Raw genomic sequence first — 16,239 nt, forward strand, 5'->3', positions numbered from 1 at the left:
ATCTCTCCCTCTCCCTATCTCTCTCATTATCTCCCTATCTCTCCCTCTCGCCTTCTTTCTCTCTCTCTATCTCTCCTTCGCTCTCCTTCTCTCTCTCCCTCTCTCTCCTTCTCTCCTTCTCTCTCCCTATCTCTCCCTCTCTCTCCTTCTCTCTCCCTCTCTCATTCTCTCTCCCTCTCTCATTCTCTCTCCCTCTTTCATCCTCTCTCCCTCTTTCATCCTCTCTCTCCCTCTTTCATCCTCTCTTTCATCCTCTCTCCCTATCTCCCCCTCTCACCTTCCCTCTCCCTAGCTCTCCTTCTCTCTCCTCCTCTCTCCCTCTCCCCTTCTCTCTCATTATCTCCCTATCTCTCCCTCTCGCCTTCTTTCTCGCTCTCTATCTCTCCTTCACTCTCCTTCTCGCTCCCTCTCTCTCCTTCTCTCTCACTCTCTTCTTCTTACTCCCTCTCTCTTTCTCTCCTTCTTTCTCCCTCTCTCTCCCTCTCCCCCTCTCTCCCCCTCTCTCTCTCCTTCTCTCTCCCTGTCTCTTCTCTCTCCCCTCTCCCTCTCTCCTTCTCTCTCCCCTTCTCTCTCCCTATCTCTCCTTCTCTTTCCTTCACTCTCCCTCCCTCTCTCCTTCTCTCTCCACCTCTCTACCTCTCTCCTTCGCTCTCCCTCTCTTTCCATCTCGCCTTCTTTCCTTCTCTCTCCCTATCTCTCCCTCACATCTCCCTCTCTCTCACTCTCCCTCTCTCTCCCTCTCTCCTTCTCTCCTTCTCTCTCCCTCTCTCTCCTTCTCACTCCTTCTCACTCCCTTTCTCCTTCGCTCTCCCTCTCTCCCCCTATCTCTCCCTCCCCTGTTACTCATTTGTAGTTGTTGCTGTGTTCCTCCCACCTCCCACCTCCCTCCTCCAGAACATTGAAAAGCCTGAATCATTGAATCAGAGTCAGTAAATCAGTAAGAGGTTGATTCATTGAATCATAGATCATATGACTCAATGACTCATAGTACGAGAAGAGCCGAGTTCGGATTTCAGTACTGTTACACCATTCCATCCACCTGAGAATAAAACTGTAATTTAAACACACGCAGATTCACACGCCCCTCCATAAAACAATTATTCATATATTTGAACTAAACTGAATACAGACATAATCATACTGTCACACAGACACCTTCACACACATCTTCTCCCCCTCCTCCCCCTCTTCGCCCCCACACACAGCACTCATACCACATGTAAGCACACACATCAACCATACCACTGATCACCCATTACATGCATCATCCATCTATAAAAATATACCAGGATAGAGAAGAAGATGGAGACAGAAAAGAGGGGAGAGGGTGGGGATGGGGGGGAGAAGGAATGTGGGGATGGGGGAATGAAGGAGTGTGGGGATGGGGGGGAGAAGGAATGTGGGGATGGGGGAATGAAGGAGTATGGGGATGGGGGGAGAAGGAGAGTGGGGATGGGGGAGAAGGAGTGTGGGGAAGGGGGGGAGAAGGAGTGTGGGGATGGGGGGGACAAGGAGTGTGGGGATGGGGGGGAGAAGGAGTGTGGGGATGGGGGGGACAAGGAGTGTGGGGATGGGGGGGACAAGGAGTGTGGGGATGGGGGGAGAAGGAGTGTGGGGATGGGGGGGAGAAGGAGTGTGGGGATGGGGGGAGAAGGAGTGTGGGGATGGGGGGAGAAGGAGTGTGGGGATGGGGGGGAGAAGGAGTGTGGGGATGGGGGTGAGAAGGAGTGTGGGGATGGGGGGAGAAGGAGTGTGGGGATGGGGGGGAGAAGGAGTGTGGGGATGGGGGAGAGAAGGAGTGTGGGGATGGGGGGGAGAAGGAGTGTGGGGATGGGGGAGAGACGGAGTGTGGGGGATGGGGGGGGAGAAGAAGTGTGGGGATGGGGGGGAGAAGGAGTGTGGGGATGGGGGTGAGAAGGAGTGTGGGGATGGGGGGGGAGAAGGAGTGTGGGGATGGGGGGGAGAAGGAGTGTGGGGATGGGGGTGAGAAGGAGTGTGGGGATGGGGGGGAGAAGGAGTGTGGGGATGGGGGGGAGAAGGAGTGTGGGGGATGGGGGAGAGACGGAGTGTGGGGGTGGGGGGAGAGAATGAGTGCGGGGAAGGGAGAGAAGGAGTGTGGGGAAGAGGTAGAGAATGAGTGTGGGGATGGGGGGGAGAAGGAGTGTGGGGATGGGGGAGAGAAGGAGTGTGGGGATGGGGGGGAGAAGGAGTGTGGGGATGGGGGGGAGGAGTGTGGGGATGGGGGGGACAAGGAGTGTGGGGATGGGGGGGAGAAGGAGTGTGGGGATGGGGGGAGAAGGAGTGTGGGGATAGGGGGGAGAAGGAGTGTGGGGATAGGGGGGAGAAGGAGTGTGGGGATGGGGGGGAGAAGCAGTGTGGGGATAGGGGGGGAGAACGAGTGTGGGGATGGGGGGGAGAACGAGTGTGGGGATGGGGGAGAGAAGGAGTGTGGGGATAGGGGGGAGAAGAAGTGTGGGGATAGGGGGGAGAAGGAGTGTGGGGATGGGGGGGAGAAGGAGTGTGGGGATGGGGGGGAGAAGGAGTGTGGGGATGGGGGGGAGAAGGAGTGTGGGGATGGGGGGAGAAGGAGTGTGGGGGATGGGGGAGAGAATGAGTGTGAGGAAGGGGGGAGAAGGAGTGTGAGGATGGGGGGGAGAAGGAGTGTGGGGATGGGGGGGAGAAGGAGTGTGGGGATGGGGGGAGAAGGAGTGTGGGGATGGGGGAGAGAATGAGTGTGAGGAAGGGGGGAGAAGGAGTGTGGGGAAGGGGGAATGAAGGAGTGTGGGGATGGGGGGGGAGAATGAGTGTGGGGAAGGGGGGAGAAGGAGTGTGGGGATGGGGTGGAGAATGAATGTGGGGATGGGGGAATGAAGGAGTGTGGGGATGGGGGAGAGAAGGAGTGTGGGGATGGGGGAATGAAGGAGTGTGGGGATGGGGGGGGGGAGGAGTGTGGGGGATGGGGGGGAGAAGGAGTGTGGGGATGGGGGGGGGGGTGAGAAGGAGTGTGGGGATGGAGGGTACAAGGAGTGTGGGGATGGGGGGGGAGAAGGAGTGTGGGGATGGGGGGGAGAAGGAGTGTGGGGATGGGGGGGGAGAAGGAGTGTGGGGATGGGGGGAGAAGGAGTGTGGGGATGGGGGTGAGAAGGAGTGTGGGGACGGGGGGGAGAAGGAGTGTGGGGATGGGGGGGAGAAGGAGTGTGGGGATGGGGGGGAGAAGGAGTGTGGGGATGGGGGAGAGACGGAGTGTGGGGGTGGGGGAGAGAATGAGTGCGGGGAAGGGAGAGAAGGAGTGTGGGGAAGTGGTAGAGAATGAGTGTGGGGATGGGGGGGAGAAGGAGTGTGGGGATGGGGGAGAGAATGAGTGTGAGGAAGGGGGGAGAAGGAGTGTGGGGAAAGGGGAATGAAGGAGTGTGGGGATGGGGGGGAGAATGAGTGTGGGGAAGGGGGGAGAAGGAGTGTGGGGATGGGGTGGAGAATGAATGTGGGGATGGGGGAATGAAGGAGTGTGGGGATGGGGGAGAGAAGGAGTGTGGGGATGGGGGGAGAATGAGTGTGGGGATGGGGGAATGAAGGATTGTGGGGATGGGGGAGAGAAGGAGTGTGGCGATGGGGGAGAGAGAACGGAAGAACAAAATGGAAAATGGAAGAGAAACAGAAAGAGAAGGTGTGAGGAGGTGAGGGGGAGAGGGGTAGAGATTGAGGATAATGACAGAGCTATTATGTGCTGAAGCACCCCTGAAAAATCTGAATAAAAAATATAGATACATTTTTAAAAATAAAATTAAAATAACTTTCTTTTTCTCTCACAAAAGTAGTGCACTGCGCCAATACTAGTCCTGTATTAGCCGACTGATATAGCGGACTGATATGGCCGACTGATATGGCCGACTGATATGGCCGACTGATATGGCCGACTGATATGGCCGACTGATATGGCCGACTGATATGGCCGACTGATATGGCCGACTGATATAGCGGACTGATATGGCCGACTGATATGGCCGACTGATATGGCCGACTGATATAGCCGACTGATATGGCCGACTGATATGGCCGACTGATATGGCCGACTGATATGGCCGACTGATATGGCCGACTGATATGGCCGACTGATATGGCCGACTGATATGGCCGACTGATATGGCCGACTGATATGGCCGACTGATATGGCCGACTGATATAGCGGACTGACATAGCCGACAGTAGCACGGGCCCCAAAAAATATATTCTAGATGGAGAAATGGAGAGAGGGAGAGGTGGAACAAAGATCCTCACACAGTGTGCTGTGAGCTATGCTTGCCAAGGCCATTAGTCAAGAAGCAACTTTAACCAACGAACATCATTATAGGAAGAAAATGGTACAATACACTGAACACCATGTGTGAATATACACAACTTTGCTCGTTAATCAAATACATTAACTCTGAGATCTTAAAACAGCATGTATGCATAGCCTGAGTATGACAGTTCCGGTCAAGTGAGCCAAGGCTCTTTTATGTATAATACATCAGGAGTCTTAATGAGTTAATCCACAGATTGAGACTAAAGAATGTTAGTTGTAAAATGGTATAACAATTACTATACATAGGAATATAAACTGACTATACAGAACATTAGGAACACCTTCCTAATATTGAGTTGCACCCCCCCCTTTACTCTCAGAACAGACTCAATTCGTCAGGGCATGGACTCTACACGGTGTCGACACACACACACACACACACACACACACACACACACACACACACACACACACACACACACACACACACACACACACACACACACACACTACTGAACTGACTACATAACAAATGGGTCAGTTCAGTTGTCAGCCACAACTCAGTTTGAGCTCTGACTCATTTGCCCCCTGTTGATTAGGGAAGTCACATAGGCCTCTCTTCACAGCACAACAGTCATGACCACAGTTATTTACAGTCACACATCATGTAACATGCCACTGAGCAACTGTAACATAATCACTCAAGCTCACAGAAACACAGCGGAACAAATGAGGGAAAGACCACACAGCAGGCATGCCACACATCCAGGATGAATTGATGTAGCATATAGCTCATTACCATAGAACTGGGCAGGGACGTCACTCTTCTCAGAAATTCTGTCTGGAGATTTAGGATGTTTGAATATATCTGATGTCCCTAATCTCCTCAGCTTTACTTCTCACATCTACATTCCTGGCGGTCAGAAAAATTCAGCCCCTCTCTCGGGGGCCAATGACATTTGAATAGGATGTGTTTATCATTAAACACCAACACGTTTCAGCACACCAGCTTTAATCAGGGTGCCTTTCACATGACTGAATAGGCTTCTCACATGACTCACTCAGGCTCCTCAGGGATTGGATATGAAATGAAAAGAGACTGGAAACTCTATGGAGGATAGTGAACTTAAGCTTGTCTACCACTCAGCAATCAGACCCACACACATCAAGCAATTTATACTGAACAAAAATATATACACAACATGCAATCATTTCAAAGATTTTACTGAGTTACAGCTCAAATAAGGAAATCAGTCCTTTGAAATTAATTTGTTAGGCCCTAATCTATGGATTTCACATGACTGGGAATACAGATATACATCTGTTGGTCACAGATACCTTAACAAAATAAAGTATGGCCGTGGATCAGAAAACCAGTCAGTATCTGGTGTGACTGTGGCCTGTGGAAGGTTGTCCCACTCCTCTTCAATGGCTGTGCGAAATTGCTGTATATTAGCGGGAACTGGAACACGTTGTCGATCCAGAGCATCCCAAACATGCTCCATGGGTGACATGTCTGGTGAGTATGCAGGCCATGGAAGAACTGGGACATTTTCAGCTTCCAGGAATTGTGTACAGATCCTTGCGACATGGGGCCGTGCATTATCCTGCTGAAACATGAGGTGATGGCGGCGGGTGAACGGCACGACAATGGGCCTCAGGATCTCGTCACGGTATCTCTGTGCATTCAAATTGCCATTGATAAAATACAATTGTGTTCGTTGTTTGTAGCTTATGCATGCCCATACCCTTACCCCACCTTCACCATGGGGAACTCTGTTCAAAACATTGACATCAGCAAACCACACAACACCGTACACGTGGCCTGCGGTTGTGAGGCCAGTTGGACGTACTGCACAATTCTCAAAAATGACATTGGAGGTGGCTTATGGTAGAGAAATTAACATTACATTTTCTGGTGGACATTCCTGCAGTCAGCATGCCAATTGCACGCTCTCTCAAAACTTGAGACATCTGTGGCAGTGTGTTGTGTGACAAAACTTTTATTGTCCCCAGAATAAGGTGCACCTGTGTAATGATCATGCTGCTTAATCAGCTTCTTGATATGCCACACCCGTCAGGTGGGTGGGTTATCTTAGCAAAGGATAAATGCTCACTAACAGGGATCTAAACAAATTTGCTTTTTGTGCGTGTGGAACATTTCTGGGATCTTTTATTTCAGATCATGTAACATGGGACCAACACTTTACATGATGCGTTATATTTTTGTTCACTGAAAATACAGTACACAGACACAGGAAAATGCATGCGCACACGTGAATACACACATGCACGCATGCACCCATGCACAAACAAACATGGACTTGCATGCACACACACAGTGCTGCAGGCAGTGGATTATCACCCCTGGATGGAGCCATGTGACTAATAAAGCTCTTTGGCAGTTCTATCACAGCGCTGTGGGCAGTGGATTATCACCCCTGGATGGAGCCATGTGACTAATAAAGCACTTTGGCAGTTCTAACTGATCCTTGTGGTGTCTGTTGATATGAGGGGGGTTACTGATGAAGCTGGAGGAGCGGAGATGAGAGAAGAGAAGAGGAGCGGAGAGAAGAGGAGCAGAGAGGAGAGGAGAGGAGAGGAGAGGAGAGGAGAGGAGCGGAGAGGAGAGGAGCAGAGAGGAGAGGAGCAGAGAGGAGAGGAGCAGAGAGGAGAGAGGAGAGGCGCAGAGAGGAGAGGAGCAGAGAGGAGAGGCGCAGAGAGGAGAGGAGCAGAGAGGAGAGGAGCAGAGAGGAGAGAGGAGAGGCGCAGAGAGGAGAGGAGCAGAGAGGAGAGGAGCAGAGAGGAGAGGAGCAGAGAGGAGAGAGGAGAGGCGCAGAGAGGAGAGGAGCAGAGAGGAGAGGCGCAGAGAGGAGAGGAGCAGAGAGGAGAGGAGCAGAGAGGAGAGAGGAGAGGCGCAGAGAGGAGAGGCGCAGAGAGGATAGCAGATGTGCTCTTCTGATACTGCTGATGTAGCCTCTTTAGCCTGTGGCTAAACCCAAAGACACACTCACTACACACACACTACCCGAGACTAGATAGCCCCACACTCACAGAACAAGATTAGCCCAACACATGTTTCAAAGCCAGCGATGAGCTTAGTGTAGCATGCAGTGTGGATGTCCCTATCAGACCTGATAACGACAGATAGAGGAAGTTTGCATATAGAGTGAGAAGTGGAGAGAGAACAGGGAAGAGAAATTGTTTGACAGAGTGTGTGAGAGAAAGAAGAGCGATGAGAAATTGTTTGACAGAGAGAGCAAACTAGAATGCTATTTGGCCCTAAACAGAGAGCACACAGTGGCAGAATACCTGACCACTGTGACTGACCCAGACTTAAGGAAAGCTTTGACTACGTACAGACTCAGTGAGCATAGCCTTGCTATTGAGAAAGGTCGCCGTAGGCAGACATGGCTCTCAAGAGAAGACAGGCTATGTGCACACTGCCCACAAAATGAAGTGGACACTGAGCTGCACTTCCTAACCTCCTGCCCAACTATTTGTACATCGTTACAATACTGTATATAGACATAATATATGAAATGTCTGTATTCTTTTGGAACTTTTGTGAGTGTAATATTTACTGTTCATTTTTTATTGTTTATTTCACTTCATTTCACGTTTTTATCTATTTCACTTGCTTTGGCAATGTAAACATATGTTTCCCATGCCAATAAAGACCCTTGATTTGACTTGAGAAAGAGACGGGGGGGGGGGGGGGGGGGGGATTAGTGACGGGTTTCTTGTTGCTATGTTTTTGTTGTTACAGGAAATCATTCCTATTGGAAGTAGTGTGTTGTGAGGTGACAGAAGATAACTGCATCATGTTCCCTGAGGCTCTTCAGAAGAAGCCATCTGTTATTATTGCCGGAGCTATGACCTCCTGCTGTACTGACTACGATCAACACCTCTCAGCAGACCTCCTCTTCTCTCTACCTCTGTCTACCTTGGTTAACCTCCTCTCTCTCTCTACATCTACCTTGGTTATTAACAGAGGTAGGTAGATAGAGGTAGAGAGAAGAGGTTAACCTCCTCTCTCTACCTACCTCTGTTAACCTCCTCTCTCTTCCTCTATTCATCTACCTCTGTTATCTCCTCTCTCTACCTCTATTTACCTACCTCTGTTAACCTCCTCTCTCTACATTATCTCTCTTAAACTCCTCTCTCTTCCTCTATTCATCTACCTCTGTTAACCTCCTCTCTCTTCCTCTATTCATCTACCTCTGTTAACCTCCTCTCTCTACCTCTATTTACCTACCTCTGTTAACCTCCTCTCTCTACATTACCTCTGTTAACCTCCTCTCTCTACCTCTATTTACCTACCTCTGTTAACCTCCTCTCTCTACATTACCTCTGTTAACCTCCTCTCTCTATCTCTATTTACGTACCTCTGTTAACCTCCTCTCTCTACATTACCTCTGTTAACCTCCTCTCTCTTCCTCTATTCATCTACCTCTGTTAACCTCCTCTTTCTTCCTCTATTCATCTACCTGTTAACCTCCTCTCTCTACCTCTATTTACCTACCTCTGTTAACCTCCTCTCTCTACATTACCTCTGTTAACCTCCTCTCTCTACCTCTATTTACCTACCTCTGTTAACCTCCTCTCTCTACCTCATCTACCTACCTCTGTTAACCTCTTCTCTTATGTTTTTGGTAGGTTTCCAAACTACATTCCTTCCATCTATAGCATTTCTTAATATTACTCAGTTCCTTTGGCGTTGATGCCTCATGATTGAGTATTGCTCTGTTCAAGTAGACTGTGATTTAGCTGTGGTCTGATAGGGATGTCAGTGGACTGACTGTGAACGCTCTGAGAGACTCTGGGTTGAGGTCAGTGATAAAGTAGTCTACAGTACTACTGCCAAGAGATGAGCTATAGGTGTACCTACCATAGGACTCTCCTTGAAGCCTACCATTGACTATGTACATACCCAGCGTGCGACAGAGCTGCAGGAGTTGTGACCGTTTTTGTTGGTTATGCTGTCATAGTTGTACCTAGGTGGGCATATGGGGGAGGGAATGATGTCATCTCCAGGTAGGTGTTTGTCCCCATGTGTGCTGAGGGTGTCAGGTTCTTGTCCAGTTCTGGCATTTAGGTCACCACAGACTAGTACATGTCCCTGGGCCTGGAAATGATTGATTTCCCCCTACCTATATCCCCCCTAGTGGGGGGATATAGGTAGCACACAGGAGGACATTTTTCTCTGTTAGGATCATTTCCTTTTGAATTTCTAGCCAGATGTAAAATGTTCCTGTTTTGATTAATTTAATGGACTGAGTTAGGTCTGCTCTATACCAAATTAGCATACCCCTTAAGTCCCTTCCCTGTTTCCCACCTGGTAGTTTGATGGATGGGACTACCAGCTCTCTGTAACCTAGATGGCAACCAGTGGGTCCGTCTCCTCTATACCAGGTTTCTTGCAGGATGACAACGTCTGTATTACCGATTTCTTTGGTGAAGTCCAGGTTCCTGCTCTTTAGGCTAAAGGCAGATGACCCCAGGCCTTGGATATTCCAGGATGAGATAGTGAAGGCTTTGTGTTCCATAAAGTGTCCAATATTGTTGGTCGTGTGGTTTGGCCTCAGGCCAGTTAGAGTGAGCAGAGCCTGCTGAGCATCTGGTACATGCCATTGGCTTGGGCTAGTGTAAGAGTGGGGGTTGGGCTTGTTTGCCTGCTCACGGTCTGGGCGTATGTGTGACTTCCATGTTGAGGCCCTCTTTGCGGGGGTGGGGTGCATGGGGTGGGCAGGAGGGGCATAGGTCTGATCTGAGGGGGCCTAAATGGGGTGTGGGCATGGTTGACTTGGGAGGGTGTTGATTGGTTGGGGTGGGGTTTTGTATGTGGCTGGTGGTGTTGTGATCTAGATGTAGGTCCTCTCAGTGTGGGTCCTCTATGTGTAGGTCCCCCCCTCCCGTCAGATGGCCAGCAGAGGGACTGAAGGCTCCCCAAAGCCCTGGTGGTTCCTGCTTGTCCCTGGGTACATCTCAAATGGCACCCTATCCTCTACATAGTGCACTACTAAATATGGTGCTCTGGTGAACAGAAATAGAGCACTATATATAAATAGTCTGCCTTGGGACGCAGCCCCTGCTTCCGTTGAGCTAGATCCTGGAGGTTGAAGCTTCTGCAGGGATACACCTTGTTTTTATCACAGATTTCGTTTCTTAGGAGCTTGTAGCTCTGCTTTCTGCTATTGTAATTCTGTTCAAATTGTACCGTTTCAGATCCAGCATGTCCTGATTAAATACAGGAATAGATCGTGGATTAACAGTTTATAGTAATGGATAATGTAGACCCAGTTTCTGTTGGTTTAGTATTTTTAGCTCTATGTATGGGAGTTCTATGCTCTCAATTTCTGTGTCCAATGGTGAGTGACAATCTGTAGTCAGCAGACACGCCACAGCCAATGGCTGATGGATTACAGTGATTACCTGAACACAACATAAGGGGCTAGAAAGATGCCCCTTAAGACCGACACACACACACACACACACACACACACACACACACACACACACACACACACACACACACACACACACACACACACACACACACACACACACACACACACACACACACACACACACACACACACACACACACACAATTTCCTGTCCTTGTAAGACACTGGCAGACAGAACGCAGGTTTTGTTTTAATGAGCAGAAGCAGAGACGTGGAGGCTAGTGAATACCATCACCTTTTATAGACATTATCCCAACCCCCTCTCTATTTATCTTAGCAGTATGCTGTCTACACACAAACACACACACACACACACACACACACACACACACACACACACACACACACACACACACACACACACACACACACACACACACACACACACACACACACACACACACAATGTGTAAATGTGTACAGAAAACAGAAGAAGCTGACTCTATGGTATAGTGCTAGTGCTGAAACCAAGTTGGTTATCCTCCCTGTAACTTTACTCTGCTCTGGTGTCCAATATACATTTGTTTATTATTCACTCACAGACTGTACCCTACAAGTAACCATATTCACTCACAGACTGTAGTCTACAAGTAATCATGTTCACTCACCGACTGTACCCTACAAGTAATCATATTCACTCACAGCCTGTATTCTACAAGTAATCATTTTCGCTCACAGCCTGTATTCTACAAGTAATCATATTCACTCACAGACTGTATTCTACAAGTAATCATGTTCGCTCACCGACTGTACCCTACAAGTAATGATGTTCACTCACAGACTGTATTCTACAAGTAATCATTTTCGCTCACAGCCTGTATTCTACAAGTAGTCATATTCACTCACAGACTGTAGCCTACAAGTAATCATGTTCACTCACAGACTGTACCCTACAAGTAATCATATTCACTCATAGACTGTATTCTACAAGTAATCATATTCACTCACAGTCTGTATTCTACAAGTAATCATATTCACTCACAGACTGTAGCCTACAAGTAATCATGTTCACTCACAGACTGTACCCTACAAGTAATCATGTTCACTCACAGACTGTATTCTACAAGTAATCATATTCACTCACAGTCTGTATTCTACAAGTAATCATATTTACTCACAGACTGTATTCTACAAGTAATCATATTCACTCACAGACTGTATTCTACAAGTAATCATATTCACTCACAGACTGTAGTCTACAAGTAATCATGGTCACTCACAGACTGTATTCCACAAGTAATCATATTCACTCACAGACTGTAGCCTACAAGTAATCATATTCACTCACAGACTGTAGCCTACAAGTAATCATATTCACTCACAGACTGTATTCTACAAGTAATCATGTTCACTCACAGACTGTATTCTACAAGTAATCATATTCACTCACAGACTGTATTCTACAAGTAATCATATTCACTCAGACTGTATTCTACAAGTAATCATATTCACTCACAGACTGTCTTCCACAAGTAATCGTATTCACTCACAGCCTGTGTTCTACAAGTAATCATGTTCACTCACAGACTGTATTCTACAAGTAATCATATTCACTCACAGACTGTATTCTACAAGTAATCATATTCACTCACAGACTGTATTCCACAAGTAATCATATTCACTCACAGCCTCTATTCTACAAGTAATCATGTTCACTCACATACTGTATTCCACAAGTAATCATGTTCACTCACAGACTGTATTCTACAAGTAATCATATTCACTCACAGACTGTATTCCACAAGTAATCATATTCACTCACAGACTGTATTCCACAAGTAATCATATTCACCCACAGACCGTATTCTACAAGTAATCATGTTCACTCACAGACTGTATTCTACAAGTAATCATATTCACTCACAGACTGTATTCTACAAGTAATCATGTTCACTCACAGACTGTATTCTACAAGTAATCAGATTCACTCACAGACTGTAGCCTATAAGTAATCATATTCACTCAGACTGTATTCTATAAGTAATCATGTTCACTCACAGCCTGTATTCTACATTTAAATGTAATCACATATGCATCAACAACTGATAAATCATGAATTGACACTGACACTAATGGATGCTAGTCCATATGCAGTACATGCAGACACATATGTGCATAATTTAGCCTATACATACACTGAATGTACAAAACATTAAGAACACCTTGGAGTTTCATCCCCTTTTCGTCCTCAGAATAGACTCAATTCGTCGGGGTATGGACTCTACAAGGTGTCGAAAGAGTTCCACAGGGATGCTGGCCCATTGAGCAGGAAAAAAACAGCAGCTTTGCAGTTCTTGACACAAACCTGTGTGTCTGGCACCAACTACCATACCCAATGCAAAGGCATTTCAATCTTTTGTCTTGCCCATTCACCCTTTGAATGGCACACACACACAATCCAGGTCTCAATGGTCTCAAAGCTTAAACATCACTCTTTAACCTGTCCCCTCCCCTTCATCTACTGTACACTGATTGAAGTGGATTTAACAAGTGACATCAATAAGGGATCATAGCTTTCACCCAGATTCACCTGGTCAGTCTGTCATGGAAAGAGCAGGTGTTCATAATGTTTTGTACTCTCAGTGTATATAACAAAGTCTCTCACACACAGACATACAGTACTAACCCTGTAACACACAGTAAACTGAATCAGTCTCCCACTCTGAGAATAAACAATGGAGGTCTTACCTTTCCGATAGGTCCGATCCTGCTTATTGCTCTGCATGGAAAAGGTCCCCATGACGAGCCCCATGTTTACAGCCACACAAAGAGTCTGTGTCTGCGATTGATTGAGCGTGTGTATGTGTGTGTGCGTGTGTGCGTGCATGTGTGTGTCTAGTGCGCCTGTTGTTGTTAAGTTATGAATGTGAGGCTACTCCGTGTGCAAGCCAGTGGCATTCCTCTTCTGTCTGACTCCTACGCAGTTGTAATGCCGGTATGTGCGAGAGTGTGTGTGTGTGTGAGAGAGAGACCACATGCACTAGGGCGCTACCTTTGTCTGTATGGCAACACTGACACACCTGGGTTTACATTAATCTATCTATCTCTCTATCCCTTTCTATCTTTCTCTTAATATCCCTCTGTCACAGCCATCTTGTCATTCTATTCATTCTTAATATACGTCTGTTACTCCCCCTTTTTTTCCCTCTCTCCGTCTCTTTGTCTGTCTCGTGGGGAGAGGGGGATCACACTGTTGCTTACGGAACAGGAAGGAAGCAGACAGAATCTCACAGAGGAAAGCTGAAAGCTGGGAGGAGAGAGGAAAGGGTGATGGAGGGAAAGCAAGAGAAAGATTCAGCTTGATGAAAAGGAGATGATGAAGTCGGTTTTGACAGTGGAGAATGCAAAAAGCAGGGGAGTGAGAAACAGAGAGAGATGAGGTGAGAACGGGGAAGGGCTCTGTTCTGCAGACACACTGTCTGCCTGTGTTGACTGTATTTTGCATTATCTAACACACTACTGGCTTGGCGAGTGTGTGTTTGTGTGTGTGTGTACATGTTTTCCTACCTTATCAGGACCACAATGTCCTAACAATTCACCAGAGTGTGTGTGTACTGTGTGGACCACTAGTGTCCTATCTCTCAGAAACAGGACAGACACTTCAGAACTAACTTCCTTTCCATTTTTGGGGGGGGGGGGGGGGGGGGACTATCTGGTGTTCCATGTAGTGAATCTCATTTTTATGGGGCAATAGCAGTAACGCCAAATAAAAATGCTAATCTAATATTTTTTTATATACTTCAAGGGATCTTAAAATACAAAATCAAATAGAAAAATTATTATTGGTATGACAATCTTAAAATAATTCCATATAGCTTGGTAGAACCCCCTCCCCCGGCTTAGACAGGGATTAGACTCTAATGGGTTAAAGGAGAGTTCCTCAGTGAGATCAAGCATAAAATGGCAGTAATACAGTCATTAGGGCAGCACTCATTAAACACACTGCTCCCTCAGCACAGGTAGTCAATCAGGTCAGGGAGGGAGGGAGGAGGAGGGAGGGAGGGAGGTAGGAACTGGTGTGTAATGAAACGTGACATTTCCTTCTCTCTCCCTCTGCCCTCCTGGCTCAGTGAAAGTGATATGACAGCATTTTTAGATCTATCCTCATACAGAGGTGCAGCACACCCACACACTGTCTGTCGCTGTCTCCATCTCCCTGGAAGCACAGGAGGGGAGTGAGGAATACAAAACAGTATGTCTGATCAGACATGCCAGGCAGGGCAGCAACAAACCTGAAGAGACTTCACACCACCAGCCAATCACCACCAGCCATTCCCCACCAGCCATTCCCCACCAGCCATTCCCCACCAGCCATTCCCCACCAGCCATTCCCCACCAGCCATTCCCCACCAGCCATTCCCCACCAGCCGTTCCCCACCAGCCATTCCCCACCAGCCATTCCCCACCAGCCATTCAGCACCAGCAGCACCAGCCATTCCCCACCAGCCATTCAGCACCAGCAGCACCAGCCATTCCCCACCAGCCATTCAGCACCAGCCATTCAGCCCCAGCCATTCAGCCATTCAGCACCAGCCATTCAGCACCAGCCATTCAGCACCAGCCATTCAGCACCAGCCATTCAGCCATTCAGCCCCAGCCATTCAGCCCCAGCCATTCAGCCATTCCCCACCAGCCATTCAACACCAGCCATTCAGCCATTCAGCCCCAGCCATTCAGCCCCAGCCATTCAGCCATTCAGCCCCAGCCATTCAGCCCCAGCCATTCAGCCATTCAGCCCCAGCCATTCAGCCATTCAGCCCCAGCCATTCAGCCCCAGCCATTCAGCCATTCAGCCCCAGCCATTCAGCCATTCAGCCCCATCCATTCAGCCATTCAGCACCAGCCATTCAGCCATTCAGCCCCAGCCATTCAGCCCCAGCCATTCAGCCATTCAGCCCCATCCATTCAGCCATTCAGCACCAGCCGTTCAGCCATTCAGCCCCAGCCATTCAGCCCCAGCCATTCAGCCATTCAGCACCAGCCATTCAGCCATTCAGCCCCAGCCATTCAGCCATTCAGCACCAGCCATTCAGCCCCAGCCATTCAGCCATTCAGCCCCAGCCATTCAGCCATTCAGCACCAGCCATTCAGCCATTCAGAACCAGCCATTCAGCCATTCAGCACCAACCATTCAGCACCAGCTCCAACACACATCAGACATCAGGGTCAGCACTGAGCTTTTAAACACACTGAAGTGGAGAGATGAAGCAGTATGTTGCTGTTTGTTGCTCTCTCTGTTGCTTCCTGGCACTGAAATAGCAAACAGGAACAAAATTAAGTGATCTTGTTCCCCTGCTATTCGGTGTCCCTGAACATGTCGAAAGCAGAGAAGCAATATACATGTTTTGTGTTCCTAATTGAGGACCGATAAAAAACAGTTTAGCACAGTGAAACACTAAGCCACTGTTAGATGAGTCTGATGGACCTGGATGGTGTCTGTCACTGGGATGATGGAAACACCAACAGCAAGGTTGACAAATGACCAGA

At 48.2% G+C, this 16,239-nt stretch overlaps 1 protein-coding gene across 2 annotated transcripts in view; it reads right to left on the bottom strand.

The window, feature by feature from the left end:
* The window catches only part of LOC129827773 (Kv channel-interacting protein 1-like), a 70,458-nt gene that overhangs the window by 23,775 nt on the left and 30,444 nt on the right, over positions 1-16,239 (bottom strand). The window contains exon 1 of one of the 2 annotated variants that reach the window (XM_055888935.1): positions 13,441-13,942. The exons of the other annotated variant lie outside the window; for it this stretch is intronic. Coding sequence (XP_055744910.1) covers positions 13,441-13,579 — 139 coding nt within the window. The 5' untranslated portion in view covers positions 13,580-13,942. Of the gene's footprint in view, positions 1-13,440; positions 13,943-16,239 lie in introns of those variants that run through there. 2 annotated transcript variants of the gene reach the window in all.

Source organism: Salvelinus fontinalis, chromosome 29 (genome assembly GCF_029448725.1).
Source record: "Salvelinus fontinalis isolate EN_2023a chromosome 29, ASM2944872v1, whole genome shotgun sequence".
Taxonomy (NCBI): domain Eukaryota; kingdom Metazoa; phylum Chordata; class Actinopteri; order Salmoniformes; family Salmonidae; genus Salvelinus; species Salvelinus fontinalis.